This window comes from Dermacentor albipictus, unplaced genomic scaffold (genome assembly GCF_038994185.2).
Source record: "Dermacentor albipictus isolate Rhodes 1998 colony unplaced genomic scaffold, USDA_Dalb.pri_finalv2 scaffold_11, whole genome shotgun sequence".
Lineage (NCBI taxonomy): Eukaryota > Metazoa > Arthropoda > Arachnida > Ixodida > Ixodidae > Dermacentor > Dermacentor albipictus.
Genome location: NW_027225565.1, coordinates 2,484,083 through 2,499,645, shown reverse-complemented (window position 1 = coordinate 2,499,645; position 15,563 = coordinate 2,484,083). Strand labels below are relative to the sequence as shown.

The 15,563-nt window shown below is 48.9% G+C and overlaps 2 protein-coding genes across 5 annotated transcripts in view; one reads left to right on the top strand and one right to left on the bottom strand.

The window, feature by feature from the left end:
• LOC135896560 (uncharacterized) overlaps positions 1–15,563 on the bottom strand; it is a 208,958-nt gene that overhangs the window by 64,518 nt on the left and 128,877 nt on the right. The window lies entirely within an intron of this gene.
• Positions 1–15,563, top strand: part of LOC139051339 (uncharacterized) — a 49,831-nt gene that overhangs the window by 6,263 nt on the left and 28,005 nt on the right. For all 3 annotated transcript variants that reach the window (XM_070528362.1, XM_070528363.1, XM_070528364.1), the window contains 3 exons: positions 2,516–2,619; positions 5,468–5,575; positions 8,832–9,020. In XM_070528362.1, coding sequence (XP_070384463.1) covers positions 2,541–2,619; positions 5,468–5,575; positions 8,832–9,020 — 376 coding nt within the window. In that variant the 5' untranslated portion in view covers positions 2,516–2,540. The remainder of the gene's footprint in view (positions 1–2,515; positions 2,620–5,467; positions 5,576–8,831; positions 9,021–15,563) is intronic.

Sequence of the window (15,563 nt, the reverse complement as noted above, 5' to 3'; positions counted from 1 at the left end):
ACGTATATTAGAAGGGTGCGTCAATGGGTAATGAAAGAAATGAGAACAAGCACGCATCCTGGCGGAATTGAGGAAGGAAAACTGCCAAAATATTTTTACAGGATGCACAAGTGAGCTTGTTTGTGAGTGGTCATCAGGGAAAAAAAAGCAACGTGAACCGTCTACAAAAACAAAAGAACCTCCTATAGGTGGAGTGATCACTACCAACTGCCATTAATATTAAAGGCAATACCTCCAAGACTAACCGCGGTGGCGTAGTGGCTATGAATAGGCGCTGCTGAGCATGAGGTCACGGCATCAAATCCCGGTCACGGCGACCGCATATCGATGGGGGTGAAATTTAAACAGCGTGTCTCGTGCATTCGAGGCAGGGTAAAGATTCCCGGACGGTCAAGATTAATCAGCAGTCCTCCACCACGACGTCCCTCCTAATCAAATCTTTGTGTATGCACGCGAAACCCAGGAATTCAATTCTTTAATATATCCAAGTGGAAAGCAGCAATACTTTGCAAAAGCATGACGGCAAAAAAGAAAAAGGAAAGGTACCGATAAAAGGCACATATTGATAGCGATTTAAAGTTAGCATTTCGGGAAGGGATTAAATTCCATACAACATAATGGCAACCGTGTTTATTTTCGTGCTGTGGAACGCCTAATGTGATGCAGTGTTTGTGTTTTATGGGGAGTACAGGACTGAAGATTAATCTCACGCAATTGTGCGGTCATTCACCATGCGCCTTTCGCAAGCTGTGCCGAAATATAAACGTGAAATTGGGAACATGCGCACTATTAGACGTTGACGCCGCTGAATGCTTTTTTTTTGTAACTTTGCTTTTCCTCCCCCGACCGTCGTTTTGTAATATAGTACCTGCTTAGGATTTCTAAGTTTGGCGAAGCCAGGAGTTATACAAGGTGTTTCGTTTTGCACCATACATAATTATTTCGTTACATTTCCTGTGGCAGATAGCGTAACTGTAGTCCTTGAGCAAGATTAAGGAAGGAGGCGGACATTACTCGCACAAGCCACTAAAATGCATAAATTACTCGTTAAAAAATCACTAATTACCTTTTTATTTGTTGCCGTAGAGCCACATGTAATTTAAGAATGGTAGCCGGTGAGTTAGCGAGGTATGTCAGTGTCAGCGAGGTTTGCCAAGTGGAAAAAATGGCGTACCCACTGGAAGCGTGACCAGTTATCGCCTAACGTGCCGTTTCATTTCATTATTTTGTGAATGAGTGGGCTAGAAAGATGTAGGATGACGTGCGTAGCAATATGATGGCTTAGTGCCTTCATCATGGAGGCACTTACCAAGAGTACTTAGCGGTACTTTTCAGAACTACTATTAGCAGCGCTTGATAGTCGGTATACTGTCTGCAACTGCGCGATGCTGCAGAGCCTCCCCACTTCGAAGCCACATAGAGAGGGTGATCTCTGTGCGATTGTGGAATAGCTATTCGTCGTCGAATCAAGTGCAATGCTAAGCCTTGCTTCTGTAACAATTTGTCTCTCCAAAGAATTGCTTGAGTTTATTATCTCTCTACTTACGACGCTTTTGGGTGGTTTCATGTGCTCACTCTTTTCGTCATCGCACTTTCCAGCTGACAAAGAGTAAGTCGATATGCAGCCAATGTTTTCATTACTGCGCGTACATTTTCTTCTTCATGTTTTCCTTTTTCCAAAGAGAGCACGAAAAGAAGATAGTTCAATGCCTCCATAAAGAGAATATATAGTACTGTACTTCTACTTCACGGTAAATATTTGCACAAATTGTTCGCTCCACAAATTTGCTAGAAATTCATTTTCTGAAATCGGTTAGAAATTTATATTGAAGAACTGCTTAAAACAAGGTGTCCCAGCTAACTTTAGCCAGAGTTTAAAAATATGCGAATGCCACATAGCTGGACAGAACCAAGGCAATGTTGTTTGCCGTCGCTTGTAGACACTCAAATTAATTTTTTTTCATTCCGTCTAATTAGGTAATTAGCGTATATTCATTATTCAGCTTCTCAAATGTTGTAGTTAGATGAAAAGAGTCAACGATAAAGTTGTAGAGCGACATGAAAAACTGCCGATGCGGCTTTCTTTTATTCCACACGGGCTACATAAAAGTGTTTTTCCGAGCGTGCAAATACCACTCAAAGGCACGCAAATGCACGCAAAATTGTCGCGCGACTGGCCACTCCAAGCACTGCAGCATTGCGAATAGCTAAATTTTCCATCACAATAAATACAGAAATGTAATTTCAATCCTGTAATTGGGTGCGCTACAACGAGTGCTATCGATCAGGCTTCTCGGCGTTTTTTTTTTTAAATTTCGAGGCACAGCATGGTGTGTACCAAAAGTAGACAGCGGCAACAGTAGATTACTGGGAGAGGCCTTTGGTCAGCTCTTTTCGTAAAAGTATGGTTAAGCTAATCAGCCTACTGATATGTGCATCAGCTAAGAACCCTTTACTCGCATTGTACTGCATGGGCCCCTGCCCTGAATGTCCACTTTATTTCTCGAATTTCCAGAGATGATGCCAGCCCACAGAGAATCATGTTCGCCGTCATCATGCTTTGCCTGTTTATCGGTCTTGCTGGATTTGTCGCCTACCTGCTGCTGGGATCAGTGAACGGTCAGCAAAAAAAAAAAAAAATGAATTTCCTCACGTTATTCAATGTTTATGGGTTCGCAGCTTATGTGTATTTCCCTGAGGCATGAATTGGAGCTCGCACTTTGAGGTGACTTTACAATCATTTCTTGTCCAGGGTGAGCAGACAAATAGTTTGACGAACGAACAACAGATATGTATCACGTAGCACAAAAAGAAATGACCACAAAAGCATTGCACTGACTTAGAGGTCTACAAAACGTCGCGTTTTACAAAGGTCCCTTGTGGTGCTCGCTGACATGATAGCAAGTTATTAGAGCGCAGCTCCTAGGTCCATGTTCCTGCGGCAATGAGCTGCTTCCTGGGTGTAATAGAGCGAACGAGCAAGTCGAAGGACGAGAGAGCGACCACGGAGCGCATCGGGTGAAGAAAGACGGCGATAGCAAACAGAGAGCGAGGAGGAAAGCGAAGACGGAGGGTGCAGCGGAGCAATGAGGCGGATGGCGGAGGTTATGGCGATAGCGTGTGAAGAAAAGCGTAGCGCCGCGCACGACGGGCTCTGCGGCGACGAAGGCTACGAGATGGTGACAGACCCCTTAAATTTCGTAAAGTAGCGACGCTCTCTTCCCCGGCCTTCTCTCCCCCTCGTTTCTCCTCTCTTTCATGCTCCCTCCTCGACCGTGACGCCACCTACACTGCTCGAGCGTAGCAACGGCGCCAACATGCGCTCCTCGCCACACCGTAGACTCTTCTCGGATAAAAGTGGCGCTGAAGCAAGGCGCGAGGGCCCACGTGATGCTGTCAGGCCGATAGCGACGCGGCGTCGGCCTCGGCCAGGGCACGCGAGGAGGAGGCAGCGTTCTTCAAGGCTTTAAGGGGCTTTAGCGCGTCGTCTGTTCACCGATGATGTCACTGATACCATACACGGTAACAAAGCGCTCCATGAGCGGATGTCTGGCTGCGGCGGCTGCTGTGAATCACGCCCACGCGTCAGACATGCACTTCCTCTCGCGATCTCCCGAGAATTGAGGTAATCACGTCACACTTCACTCTCTCGGCAACGCGCCGCACTGGGAGATAGTCCGCGCCGGCCAATATATCGCGAAATGAAAAAAAAAAACGTATAGGGCTGCGGTCAAATTTCGCGTTACTCAATGTCGTAATGGTCGGTGAATTATTGTTTTCTTTTTATTGAAGGCAACCTTGTGCAGTGGTCGATTCGGATACGATTGGAACGCGATAATGACCGCGTGCTCGTAGCATGACGGTCAAAATATTTTTCCGCACATTTTGGCCAGTGTGCGCTGCAAAAGGCCAACTGGAAACTTCGAAAAGTATAACTTCCCATGAAGCATTTATTTATGCTGTCTTGCAGCTGCCACTGCTCATTTTCCAAAGAAACGCTGTGCGCCATGCTTGTCATCTATGTATGCACTATCTGGCGCAAACGTTGAACAGTTGCGGGGCCACAAAACAATTTTTTGCAACACATGTCCCATTTAGTTTGAGCCCTGTGTTATCCATTCCTAAGCGATAATTAGGGTGTCTTCTATAGCACATGAACTAAGGTCCCCTAGAACAAGCAACCTTAGAAGCCCTGCGATATGAAGCAGCAGGCGACGTTTCTAAGGCAAAATACTGTTAATCGCAAACAATTTACCAAAGAGAACAGCCATTAAATATTGTGCAGAAGTAGGTTCTAGATGCCAGTGATTCCACATTATAAACTATAGGTACGTTCTTTTTTCGTGTCTCAAAATCTTTCCTAGTTGCTTCCAAGCTCTATGTATTGTAGACTGCGAAAACCACGTCGACAATCGGAGGCTATCTTTCGTAGTCAAAAGCAAATTACCCAAAAAGAAGGCCGCCGTGTTAATTGGGATGTTACAAACTCCAAAGCCGGGCTTTCAGCTACCCTTCACCGCGCGCCTCATGGAGACAAAAAAAAAAATGTCAATTTTGCTCGAAAGGCGAACCATTGACGGCGAAAGCAATGTATTAGACACTTACACCAAATAAGGCTCGTAGTTGTATTACCCGTTTAAATTGAAGGAAATATTAGCTTATTAATTGAATGAACTAGCATACACTCTGAAAATACGTGCACAACATGTAGCCTCTATGTTGTCCCGAAACGATACTACCCTCCTTTAAGGCTGTACCCAGGATACTTCGAGCACACAATATCCATGCGGCTTATTCGGATGTTATTAAATAACATGCTGGAAAATGATGCAATTCAAACAAATGGATAAATCGAATCAAGGAGAAGTAGTGCGATCGTAAAAGGGCTGTAACAGTCGGACCGTATAAACACCATCTTTTAGTTCGCTCCATATTTGCTAGAATAAAGCGTTCTCAAGACATAAAACAATTGTAGCGCTTTTTACAAGAAAACAGACCGAAAGGCAATAAAAACGACTTTTTTTAATGTTTTTCTTTCGAGAGCAACTAATCCCGAGATTTTCTTGTGACTTGAGCTTCGCATCGAATGGCTCGAATATTATGCAGAGCGCTCACGGGTGCTCGAAGACTAAGCTGGGCGCATCAGCAAATGGGCCGGTGCCACTTCTTCAAGCCCTAGCGGGGCCCGAGGGCCCGAAACAGGGCAATACTGCCTTAATCCTGGCGGGCCGGAGACAGGCTGGGCCCGTTGAGTGCACCAATGTGTGGAGCAACCCGAACCGCCATGAGCCGGTCGGGCTGCTGAGGTAGAGACGCGCTCTCTACCTCGAACCACAAATACATAAACTAGCCGCAGACCCGCGAACGTGCTGACAAAAATCAAACAATGTGCGACATCTTGAACGTATTAGTACGAAAGATGCGTTCCGTGTCCACCCTAGCTTCACGTTTTGTTTTGTGTGCGCAGTTGAAAAAGCAGACGAGGCGGACATCTTTGGAGGAGACACTGGCGGTGGCGGTGGCGGTGGAGGCAGCCCTTCACCTAGACTGCCACCTACTACGCCAAGGGCGGCTGGTGAGTTTTTCCCGTCTTGCAAGAACCGCTAGAACTATGGGTGTCTGAAGAACTGGAGGTTGACCACTTCCTTAAGAGAAAACTGGTTATATCGATACGACCTTACCTTCACTTCTGCTGTCATTTCAACGCTTGAATCATAGTTTCGCGATCTGGCGTTTCCGCTTTGTAGCGAAGGAAATGCGCGGCGCTGAAAAGTAAGCAGGTTCCAATTCAATCGTTGCAGAACCTCCAAGACGCAACCTGTTTGCAACCAACGACACTGCGGGTGTCAGCCGTGCGGTTTCGAGGTTACTGTGCTTCACAACCGCACTACACCCTCTACTCTCCTATTCTAATGCGCGGCGGTTATAGCAGAGGGCAAATGCATTGGCCGCGACAAGAATTTCTGTAAAACACATCTGGACGAATGTCGGCGTTACTGCGATTAGCATTGATGCCATGCAGCGACACACCGCGTCGCCATTGCTGGAACGCGTAACATGCCGCAAACGGCTCCTCGCTCGCGCTTCCAATATGCGAATGCTGTGACCTCTCGCGTGCCGCCACGAAATTCCCGCGCGACACCTGTCTGAATATAAATGCACATAACATTGTACGAAAATATATGACGCGGGTTCCGTTCTGTTCACGGCAGGCGCCATCTTTAAAGTACTGTTTTTCGTCATTGAACAGCAACGCAAACCCAAGGGCACACACATAGGCACCCAAGTTGACGGCAGAGGTTTATCGAAGTGCAACAGTCATACCCAGTGGCACATAACCAGAAACCCGACATGCCTTCAAACAGGTTCATTGAACAGCCGCACATACCTGGTGACGCAAACCTGGTCACCCAAGTTGATGTTAAAAAGGCTCACTGAATAGCGCCGCATAACCAGGGTGACATGGCCAGTGATCCATGTTTGTCGGACAGTTAGTTTCGAACTCGCTTTCGCCAGCCCGGCTGCCCGATGCTGTGTGCATTTTCACGGACCACGCAGGGACCCAAGTTGGTGTAAAAAACGTTAGCCGAGGACAACCATACATACCGCAGACTTGGTGAGGTTACCGAATAAAGCTAATCCCATTATTGGCAGCTAGTACTGGTGAGAATAAGCTCAATTAAACCAGTGAAATCTGATGGAAGATCAATGTATTCTGCGAAACATTGTAAACATACGGCTTGTCCTTGTAGCGACCACGTCTCAACTGCAACAGAATCGTCTCGTGCCCGATATCACCCTGAGCAATTATGCGGGCGAAGTTCAGCAAGTTTGCGTACGAACGTTAACAAATTCAACATTAATATAAGCCCTTCGTATACGTCGACCTAAACTGCCTCTGAGTTTTTAGTGAGCTAAAAACCAAAACGAGAAATCACCATGCCCAAGCTGACGTTCTTTCAAATGAAAATATTGCGCCAGTTAACGTCGAAGGGGTTCCTCATCATGAGAAGGATGCTTGGAGAGTTATAGGAAAAATGAGTTGTGGGCATCGTCTAGGTATTACAAATCAAGACAAACAGCTTGCCGCGATATACCTGAAAACTACAACTATTGCATTCTACCATTACTAATATATGGGTCAGAGACTTCGCGGTTAACAAAGAAATTTGAAAATAGTTAGGGACTGTGTGATACAACGAAAAATGCTGGCGCAGCCTTAAAAGACAGGGAAGCAACGGTCTTTACCAGAGAACAACGGGGGTGCAGTGCAAACCAGAATATGGGTCTGTCCGGAATACGCGACCCCTGACCTTGACTTGGCCAGACGGCGACTCACAATGTGCTAAATACCGCTAAATAAGACCAGTGGCGAATTTAACGCCTTTTTTAAGGGGAGGGAAGAAATCTGGTTTATACGGTAGTCGAATTTCTCTTTGACATTGACAAGACGAATTGCAGTTCGGCAGGCGTAGTGCGCAACGTCGAAACGGCATGCGCGGGACATGGGTAATTGGAGATGGCAGGGAGAGGCCTAAGTCTTGCAGGGACAATAGAGAGGATCAGGCTGGTGGTCGCCTAAAATAACGATCGGGTGTAGGCACTCTCCTGGCCTAGCACGTACGAGAGAGGTCAGCTGGAAAAAGCGAAGCAGGTTGCCAAGGAATATTGCAGGGGCGCTATAACGTAAAACTATTTCAAACTTATCAATTTCAATTCTGCAATCAGCCCTCCGCCATTGGTAGAAAATATTTTTTGGACCACCCCCCTTTCACCTGTCTGTCACGCGACGTCAGGAAAACCGCGATATGACCCCTTCTAATATGACATGTACACGCTGATTATGCATGATCTGACCGAACAAAAGAAAAAATAGTTATTTCCGATTCGACGCCTTTTAGCCATTAGCCTTCGGTTATTGGTCAAACGTTTTCGGGCTGCACCCACTTCACTGCCTGTCACGAAACGTCACAAAACCGCAAAAACTAACGCGTCAAAGTGACGTGTTCGCGTTAAAGATGCATTAATATGCCGAACAAAACTGAATTTTCTTCTGAATAGCGGCAGGCTGCCCCGCTCCGAAAGGAATAAAAAATGGCTGCCGTCGATCGCTCAGGCACTGGCTACTCGCACCTGCCGGAGAGCATGGGTTTATTTGCGTATAATAAAGCCTTTTGCGTGGCCGTGTAACGTTTTCGAGCACGTTTGGCCCGTTTACGACCTCGTACTGCCAGCTCTTTTTCGCTGATGATCCGTTTTAGCATCATTCTCAAGTTTCCGTGGTATGCCGCCGTAATTTTCGACCAGCCACCACAAGCTAAGCAAGGGAAAGTGGACCAATCACAGACGCCAGCACCACCTTATACATCCGGTTATCGATTCTCAGTGCAGTGGCTCGGCCCCATCGAATCCCTCTCCACTTGAGCGTGCTCCTTGCCTCTTGTCAGCCAATTAGATAAGACAATCCGCTCAGTGTAGGCAATGGTATTCGTTTTTCAAGCAAACAAAAGTGACCTCCTATGAACGAGGAGAGCGTTTGATTGGTCTGTTCAGACAACCCTGCAGGTCACCGCTCAATGCTTGCGTCAGTGGTTACGGAAATTTGATGTCAGGAGATTGGAATAAAAACATAGTGGCATAGTTTTACGTTACAGGGCCCCAGGTGTCCACCCCGAGCGTTTAAATGAAATGCTCGCTGCAAATATCCCTCTTCTTGACCAACTAAACTATATTATACGCAATTAAACGCTTCACTAGTTATTGCTTAATGCGCTTGTATACTGTGTCGATTTACAATATGACACATCCGCCTACTGCTGTCTCACCGGTAGGCCGTGCGCCAGACGGCACACCACCAGATGTCCCGACACCCGAACTCCCTCCTCCAGATGTCCCTCCGCGAGCCGCCCCTCCTCCAGGAGTCCCTCCGCGACCTGCACCTCATCCAGCTGTGCCACTGCGACCTGCACCTCCTCCAGCTCGGCCACCGCCCGCACCAATGCCTCCACCTAAGAAGCCATGTAAGTCACACTTACCACTTTAAACGGTTTGCAGGCTGCGAGATGCTCCAATATATGCCTATCGCTATGACACTATTAGGCCACACTGTGCTCATGCTATTCAACAGCACTGTCTCACTTGCCAGCATAAGATTACTATCTGGTAAGTGTTGATATGTATATCTTTACAAATATAGCATGCTCGGAAAATAACTGCACATTCATAAAATAAACAAAAATATTGTTACGCCCTATTCCCTCGCACTGAAGCACGCATCCTGCCTAACATGAAAGAATGCGCCAGAAAGAGGGTGAAGACGACGATCAGAGTAGCGCTCGCGTTGTTGTTCTTCCATCTAGCCGGCAGCCATCGCTCTAATAATAATAATAATATATGGGGTTTTACGTGCCAAAACCACTTTCTGATTATGAGGCATGCCGTAGTGGGGGACTGCGGAAATTTTGACCACCTGGGGTTCTTTAACGTGCACCTAAATCCAAGTACACGGGTGTTTTCGCATTTCGCCCCCATCGAAATGCGGCCGCCGTGGCCGGGATTCGATCCCGCGACCTCGTGCTCAGCAGCCCAACACCATAGCCACTGAGCAACCGAGCCGTCGCTCTCTCTCTCTCTCTGTGTGTATATATATATATATATATATATATATATATATATATATATATATATATATATATATTGTAAATACCATTTCCTATTCCTTTTGGCTACTCTCATCCCCGTGGCATTTTGGTGGGAGGTGCGGGGCACACACAGAGTACACCGGAGCTCGGCAGCGGCCTACGCTTGGCTTTATCCACGATGGTGGAATAGGGGTCGACGCTCACCGAGGCAACTGGAGCGACAACTGGAACGCCTGGAGAAGTCCTGGCTCAGCTAAAAGACCCAGGCACATTCTGCGGGAATGACAATGTCGAGATCGAGGACTGGCTAAACCTGTACGAGCGTGCAAGTAAGAACAATCACTGGGATGAGACGATCATCTTGGCAAACATAATTGTTTGAGCAGCGAAGGCGTGGTTTGAGATTAGCGAAGGCAGAACTGGGAGCTGGGATGCATACAAGGAAAAGATGCGCTCCCTGTTGGGCAAGTCTGCAGGTAGAAAGGCAGCAGCAAAGACGGAGCTGGCATCTCGTCCGCAGACAGCGACAGGTCATACCTGACTTATACACAGGACGTGCTCTCACTGTGCCGCAAAGCCGATGACGGCATGATGGAGCCCGACAAAGTGGGCCACGTGCTAAAGGGCCTAGCAGATGATGCCTTCAATCTGCTAAGCTGCGAAGACAGCGACACCGTCGATGACATCATCCAAGAGTGCAAGCGCTTTGAGGCCGCCAAAAGTTGACGCATTGCCCATCACTTCGCCCAACTTCCGAACACGTCAGCAGCATGGTCGTGCGAAGCCGCGCCTGTGCCATCGACGCCTCTCACCTTAGAACACGAGAAGGAGATCATCCGACATGAAATTGACGCTGTGTCTCCTGCTTCTACGTGCGGCCGTACCTATCATCATAGCTCCCAGATGGCACTAGTCCAAGCTGTCGTTCATCAGGAGCTCCCTAATGCTGGCCTGGACTCTCTGTGCACCGCAGCTCGTTATCAGCCGATCTACCGCCGTCCTTCACTTTTGCACGCCCAAGGTCAAAGGCCACCGTTCCCTACTCGCAATCCCGCCGAGCGTAGGACTGCTGATGACCGTCCCATTTACTTCACCTGCCATCGTATTGGAAACCTGGCCCGCCATTGTAACAGCCGGTGGTATTGGTATCAGGCGCCATATGGATGCAACCGTAGCCCGACATGGATCATGGCCGATTTCAGCCCTCCCGCGAGCCTCCTCAAACTACCGGCGACGGCGCTCCCTTCATGCTGTGTCGTCCTTCACCATCCCCACGTGGTCAACACTTCCATTCACCGTTGTCTCGTGGCCAGCCATCTCACTCATCCCAATTCCTCCACCCTACTTCGCCGATTAACCAACTCCCTCCGGAAAACTAGACGATGCAGCTCCCAGAGGTGATGCTGCATCAACATCGACGACTCGCCTGCCAAAGCCTCTGACCACACTGCAGACCCGAAGGAACCTGATAGACGTTAACGTGGATGACGCACATGTTCTTGCTCTAGTGGATACTGGGGCTCAGATATCAGTGATGAATTCGGAGCTTCGTCGCCGCCTTAGGAAGGTCCTAACACCACCCACAGGTACCGTTCATCCGCGTCGCCGATGGCACAACGTTTCCCGTGCTAGGGATGCGCCCCGCTCGAATAAGTGTTGCTGACCGATCCACAAGCGTACTATTTGCCGTGCCCGAGAAATGCACCCATGAACTCATCCTCGATATGGATTTTCTGTCTGCCCGTTCTGCCCTTATTCACTGTGGAATCGCCTTGCTTCCGCTAGACCTACCGGGCTACCATGGCGCTTCTACTGCACGCCAACCATGCTTGTGCTCAATGTATTACGTTCGTCTACCTCCCCAAGCCGGTATATAGCTGAACTTGAGGTATCTTCTACCATTCCCCCGATCGTTTCCATCTTATTCGCCAAAAACATCACTCTTCTTCACACCCCTATTAGAGCTACGGATAATCGAACATCTCTACCCATATTGAACTTTAGCTGGGGCACGCAACTTATACCAGGCGGCATGACTCTAGCCCACATCTCTTCTATCGATGAGTGTGCCGTTTCTGTATTCGTCAACGACGCTTCTTTGCCCTCTGACCTTTCCCCTTCCTCCCATAATCTCGTCGACGGTGATATTGACAAGACGATAGCGTCTGACCTCCTTCCTGCTGAGACAGCCGATATCCGGCGCATATTGAAGTCTTACCGTCCTTTGGGACAGGCATCTGTGGTAACTCATAAGGTCAATACTGGGGACGTCAGGCCATTCAGACTACCTCCTTATCGCGTGTCCTACTCCGAGCGAGAAGTGATACAGCGTGAAGTCAAGAAGATGCTCACCAAGCATGTCATTGAACCTTCGTGCAGTCCATGGGCATCACCGGTCGTCCTAGTCAAGAAGAAAGCTGGCAGCTGGCGCTTTAGCATAGACTACCACCACTTAAACAAGGTAACGTGCAACGACGTCTACCCTCTGCCGCGAATAGATCACGCTCGTAATTGTCGGCACGGCTCTGACTACTTCTCTTCCATTGACCTGAGGTCCGGACACTGGCAGATATCCCTTGATGATCGCGACCGTGAAAAGACCGCATATTTTACGCCCGGTGGACTTTACTAATTTAAGGTAATGCCCTTTGGAATGTGCAGTGACACAGCCACATTTGAAAGGATGATGGACTCCCTCCTTCATGGGTACAAATGGTGCACATGCCTCTGTAACGTTAACGATGTCATCGTCTTTTCACCAACATTTGAAAGCCACCTTAGCCGCTTATCGTCAATTCTTGAAGTTTTCCGGCATGCAGGCCTTCAGCTCAACTCTGCTAAATGCCATTTTGGCCACCGCGAAATCACTGTGCTTCGCCACCTTGTGAGTTCTAAAGGCATGTAACCTGACACAGAAGCAATTCGCGTCGTCAAAGATTTCCCTGTGACACGTTCCACTAAATACGTGCGGGGCTTGGTCGGCTTGTACTCCTATTTCGACAGTTTGTCAAGACCTTCGCCGACGTTGCCTGTCCACTCACGCAACTCTTGGAGAAAGAAACGTCATTTTCTTAGGACCTGAACAAGCCATTGCGTTTCACACGCTCCCTACTTTACTTACGTCACCACCCATCTTGGCCCATTTTGACCTGTCAGCCACCACTGAACTTCGCACCGACGCCAGTGGACATGGACGTGGACTGTTCTCGCCCAGCAGCAATAACGACGAGAACACGTCATCGCCTATGCCAGTGGCCTTATTTTCTCTTCAGAATGCAAATTTTCAATCACTGAGCGAGAGGGCTTCGCACTAGTTTGAGCCGTCGGCAAGTTTCGACCATACTTGTTCGGCCTCACCTTTTCGGCCATCACAGGCCACCATGCGCTTTGCTGGTTGTCTTCCCTCAAAGATCCGACTAGACGACTTGGTCGCTGGGTACTTAAACTGCAAAAACACAGCTTTGACGTCGCTTACAATTAAGTCTGGGAAAAAGCACCAGGATGCCTACTGCCTATCTTGTCATCCCGTGGACTCTCCCGACATGCCAGTGTACGATTCGGACGCCTGTGTCTTCGCATTATCCGATTTAACCGACATACGCAGCGAACAGTTTCGCGATGCCAATTTGCGGTCAATTATCCACCGCCTACGTTCTCATCACTCTGCACCGCCCCTACAATTATTCGTGCTTCGCGACGGAATGTTATACACACGCAACACCAGCTGCGATGGCCCAGACCTTCTAGTGGTTTTTCACGAAACACTCCGTTCCACTGTTCTAGAACAGCTTCATCATGATGCCGCGACCGCTGGACATCTAGGAGCAGCTCGCACGCACGATCGCGTTCGGCGTCGGCTCTTCCGGCCAGGCGTGCACCGCTCTGTGCGCCGATACGTTGCTACTTGCGAGTCCTGCCAGCGCCACAAGCATCCATCCTTGTCGGCAGCCGGCCCGCTTCAGCCCATAGACATTCCCGGTGCCCTGTTCTACCGCGTCGGCCTTGATCTCATCGGGCCATTCTCAACATCTCTGACTGGTAACAAGTGGATTGCCGTAGCTACGGACTACGGACGATAAGCTATCACGCGGGCACTGCCGGCAAGCTGTGCCACTGACGTTGCATAATGTCCATTTTACGACGTTATTCTTCACCACGGCGCTCCTCGACAGCTGCTGGCCAACCGTGGTCGCTCATTTCTGTCCCAAGTCGTCGTGTTCCATGTTCATTTCTGTCCCAAGTCGTCGTTCGTGTTCCATGCGTCACAAGCTGTGAACTGCCTACAATCCGCAAACCAATGGGCTTACCGAGCGCCTGAACCGCACGCTGATTGCAATGCTATCCATGTACGTTTCCTCGGAACACCTTGATAGGGACAGCACCTTGCCTTATGTGACATCTCCCTACTAGTCACGCTATGTCACCGCTGCCTCTTCCCCCTTTTATCTCTCGTTTGGCTGCCATCCCACATTACCCTTAGATACTCTTTTACCATCACCTGTGCACCCTGCTACAGACTACGCCCACGATGCAGCTTCTCGGGCTGCAACGGGTCGTCAGGTTGCAAGGGATCGTCTTTATGCCTCCCAGCTGTCCCAGAGGGTCCGCTACGATCACCATCACAGAGTCGTCAATTACTCCCTGGGCTCTTTGGTCCCCCTCTGGCCTTGGCGCCACGTTGGCTTGTCCTGAAACCTTCTTTCCCTCTACGACACGCTTACAATGTCCTACGCCAAATCATTGACGTCGCGTACGAGATCGCTCCATCGGACAGTCGATCATCTGCCGCGTCCGCCACAGATATCGTGCAGGTCTCCCGACTTGAGCCTGATGTATCCGGACACGATCCTACTTCTCCTTAAGTGCCGAGACGGCGCTCTATGCGGCGGGAGTTCTATGTTACGCTCTATTCCCGCGCACTGAAGCACGCATCCTGTCGAGCATGGAAGAATGTGCCAGAAAGACGGTGAAGACGACGATAAGAGTAGCGCTCATGTCGTCATTCTGCCATCTAGCCTGCCGCCGTCTCTCTCTGCATGTATTTTTTGTAAATACAATTTCCTGTCCCTTTTGGCTAGCCTCATCCCCGTGGCAATATGATAATCCTTATTGACGCCACAGGTTCCTGTGTGGCATGACAGCGCAACACCTGTAGTTCGTCTGATAAGGTGTCCGGATTGCACTCGAAGGACGGGTGTGCGATAACAATCCTTACACTGCAGCAGCTACCGACAGCCATTGCCCAACACGTTGCACAGAGAACTCCGGTAACTTTCAACCGAGTGTTTAATAACAGGCAGCGTGGAGCACAGAAATGTGTTCCAGCCGTTCGCGGAAATTTTCAGCATATCATGTAGTGAACAATGCCGTGCCGTAGGTAAGACTTTTAAGAATACATACTCCCCTGCATAGCAACTTCACTGAAACTCAGTATATTTTGCCAAGTATGGGCACGAGAATTGCCTGTCCATAAGCAATTGCTTTTAACTCCGTGCACTCCAAGGTGGTGAAACGAGCAGTAGCTAGGCCTCTCTTCGAATGGGCCTTCGGCGAATCATGCTAGCTTCAGTAACCAAGTAGGCAACCTATTTTCAACGGGCTTCCCTTTTTCGATCGTGAATGCCGTAGCCAAGACGCTACTGCAAATCGTAAAGCATGAAGGAAAACGGCGGAAGCCCAACGTCCGACGTTGAGCATTTAGGTAGCGCCGTACGTGCACAAAGTGTCAGCAAACTTAAAATGGTTCTAAACCGTCGCAGTAGACATCTTGTTTCTGGCCCCAATAACTTTCGCAGATGTACCCTCGTATTTGGTGGGACAGCAGAGCCACGCAAGGCACAAGAAGTCCCAGTGGTGTGCGTCTTGAGGTAGAGTGTATATATCGGCAACACCAAGGATTGATTGAGCGATGCCTTGCGGAAG